Consider the following 2,810-nt stretch of genomic DNA (forward strand, 5'->3'; position numbering starts at 1 on the left):
AAAGAAAGAAAGAAAGAAAGAAAGAAAGAAAGAAAGAAAGAAAGAAAGAAAGAAAGAAAGAAAGAACTGGTAAATAAACTGGCACAACAGCACATGCCTGTAATCCTAGCACTCTGGGATGCTGAAGCATGAGGAGTGCAAATTCAAGTTCAGTGAGCAGTATAGTCTCAAAATTAAAAATATAAAAAGGGCTGTGTATGTAAATCAGTGTGAAGGTCCTGCATTCAAACCCTAGTGGGGGGGGCTGATAAATAAAAGATTAGCATTTCAAATTACTTAAAGATTCCAGTATAGAAACACTCCAGTAATACAGTACAAAACAGATGAGTCAGATACTGTTTTTTCCATAATATTAAATTTGGGGGTGTGAAATGTTACTGAACTACTTTAGGGGTTATGGATGCTAAAGTGCTCTAGGTAAAGTCTGCTACCTGCAGAAAGTTCATGAAAAAAACTATACAGAAAAGATAACACAAATGTAAAAAAGCTAATAGCAGGCCAATATGGGTAAAGGATATGTAGATATTCATTATGCTATTCCTTTACTCTTTCCATATGTTTCAAATGTTAAAAATAAAAAGGGGGAGGAACACATCCTTGTGAATGTTCAGAGCTACATTGCTTTTAAGAGCCCAAAGTCAAAACAATCCAGACATATGTACCAGCAGTAGCAGAACAATTAAACAAAAATTAAGTTAATGGGGCAGGGGATATAGCTCAGCAGTTCAGTGGCCTGCTTTGCAAGCACAAGGACCTGAGTTCGATCCCCGGTACCGAAAAAAAAAAAAAAAAAAGTTAATGTATAAAATGTGCTATATTCATACAAAAGAGTACTATATGCAAAGAAAATGAACTACTACTAACACACCACATGGGTAAAACTCACAAATAACAATGAGTAAATGAAGCCAGACACAAATAGGATGTACATCATCTGTTGAATAAACATTTCAGACAATACTTAGATAAGATCAGGGTATCATTTATCCTTGTTTAACAAAAGTTTTACAGACAGATCAAAATGTAAATGTATAAATTATTTAGGAGAACAAATTCCTTTCAGGCACCTTCAAGCAACATTTACAAAAACCATCTACATAACTATGTACCTGCTCTACTAATCATTGCTGGTTTGTCAACAACATCCAAGTGGGCAACAGATCTAATTTGAATAAAAAAAAATTTTTTTTTGGTACTGGGGATGGAATTCAGGTCCTTGCACTTGTGAGGCAGGTGGCGGCACCACTGAGCTAAACCCCTGGCCCTGAATAAAAATATGTAATAGTTTTGACATAGTCAGAGACTACCATAGGGACAAAGGACATACTTCTGGGCCCTTAACCTGTTACTCATCAAAAGCATGATTTGTGTTTTCTTCTAAGGCAGTCAGAGACTTAAAAAGTAGTTTTTGCTAAAAACCATACTCTTCCCTTGGGCCTAAAGACAGTTAAAACAAGTACTGAAAGTAGAACAAAGCTTGACGTTCATTTTGTAAAACTGACTCAAATCCTTCTCAGCTCTGCATATATACATGTTAGTCATTTAGGGAGTATCTGTCTAAAAGTTGGCAAAACAAGTTTATTAGACCTAAATTCATTACTTTTCAAGACTGAAGACACAGGGATAGAAAGATTTACAGGGACATTCATTATGACTTTGGATTCAGGAAAACCTCATATGACCACCCCTCAAGTCATAAGGATTCTTCCTATGGAAACTGAATTGTCCCTCTAGTCACAGAGATTCAATGTGAGCGAGCAGACCAAAACTGAGATGACTGACCAGTCTGATCCTCTTCATCAGTGTATGCCCTCTGCAGCTACTACTCAAGCTGGAGTCCTTCTCCTATCTTTTCTCTTTCCAATTAAAGTTTTTTTCTGTAAGCTCATACTGTCATTCTAGTTTTCATTATCAGTAAAGACCCAGCCTAACCAGTGTCACATGTATCTAAATCAAACCTACATCAAAGTATTTGAGAAAGACATTTCTAACTGACCATAATTTAATGGTTCTGGATTAAAATATAAATTCAAAATATAACCAGAGTAGGAGATGATAATGGTGATGATGAAGACAACGATGACGAAGATAAGATGTGGAGGTGGAGGGGAATAAAATACTTACGTTAATATTGAAAGCTTGGACAGTGTTATCCAGGAGAAGGATGTTGCAAACCACCTCTGTATGCTGTCTGTCTCTGGCCAGCTCTGATGCTCGTACATTGTAGGTTCTGCCAGCAGGCAATCGGAAACGTGAGGTCATTACTGTCCACACAAAATCTAAGTTTAAAAAAAAAATGTTTTTTCACTAAATAAATGGATAGTGGAAGATACAGTATAGTTTGAAAATAATTTATTATATGTTTTTAATTAGACTTATTATTTAGGCAGAAAACAGTTTGCAATTTTGAAACACGAGGATAAGAATTGTAGATATAAAAGAGACTGCCTTAAAAAATGGGATTTATTTTGAATTGTTCCATTGAGAGGACTTAATGCAGTGTATGGCCATACTACCTGAATGCACCCGATCTCATCTGAAAAGACTTAATATACAATTTTTTCAGGCATTCAAATTTCAATTCAAAATATATAAACTGAAAAGTAGCCAAAATAGAGATCTGCCATCTCAGGAGTTGGATATTACTCCTGATGCAAGTATTTTAAAAACTGCAGAATGACAACAGGAGAGATTATAATTTTGGCAGGACATGCCTTTTCCCCCATAGAACTTTGGAGAATCATACGAAGCTTCCTTTAAAAAAAAAAAAAAAAAAAAACAGCTTTTATTTTAACTATTGTTCAACTCGC

General features: G+C 35.3%; 1 protein-coding gene across 5 annotated transcripts in view; it reads right to left on the minus strand.

Moving 5' to 3' along the window:
• Positions 1-2,810, minus strand: part of Ptpn4 (protein tyrosine phosphatase non-receptor type 4) — a 173,142-nt gene that overhangs the window by 127,435 nt on the left and 42,897 nt on the right. For all 5 annotated transcript variants that reach the window (XM_010632287.3, XM_010632288.3, XM_010632285.3 and 2 more), the window contains exon 2: positions 2,125-2,279. In XM_010632287.3, the coding sequence (XP_010630589.1) occupies positions 2,125-2,262 (138 nt within the window). In that variant the 5' untranslated portion in view covers positions 2,263-2,279. The remainder of the gene's footprint in view (positions 1-2,124; positions 2,280-2,810) is intronic.

Source organism: Fukomys damarensis, unplaced genomic scaffold (assembly GCF_012274545.1).
Source record: "Fukomys damarensis isolate Sample0158 unplaced genomic scaffold, DMR_v1.0_HiC HiC_scaffold_29, whole genome shotgun sequence".
Taxonomy (NCBI): domain Eukaryota; kingdom Metazoa; phylum Chordata; class Mammalia; order Rodentia; family Bathyergidae; genus Fukomys; species Fukomys damarensis.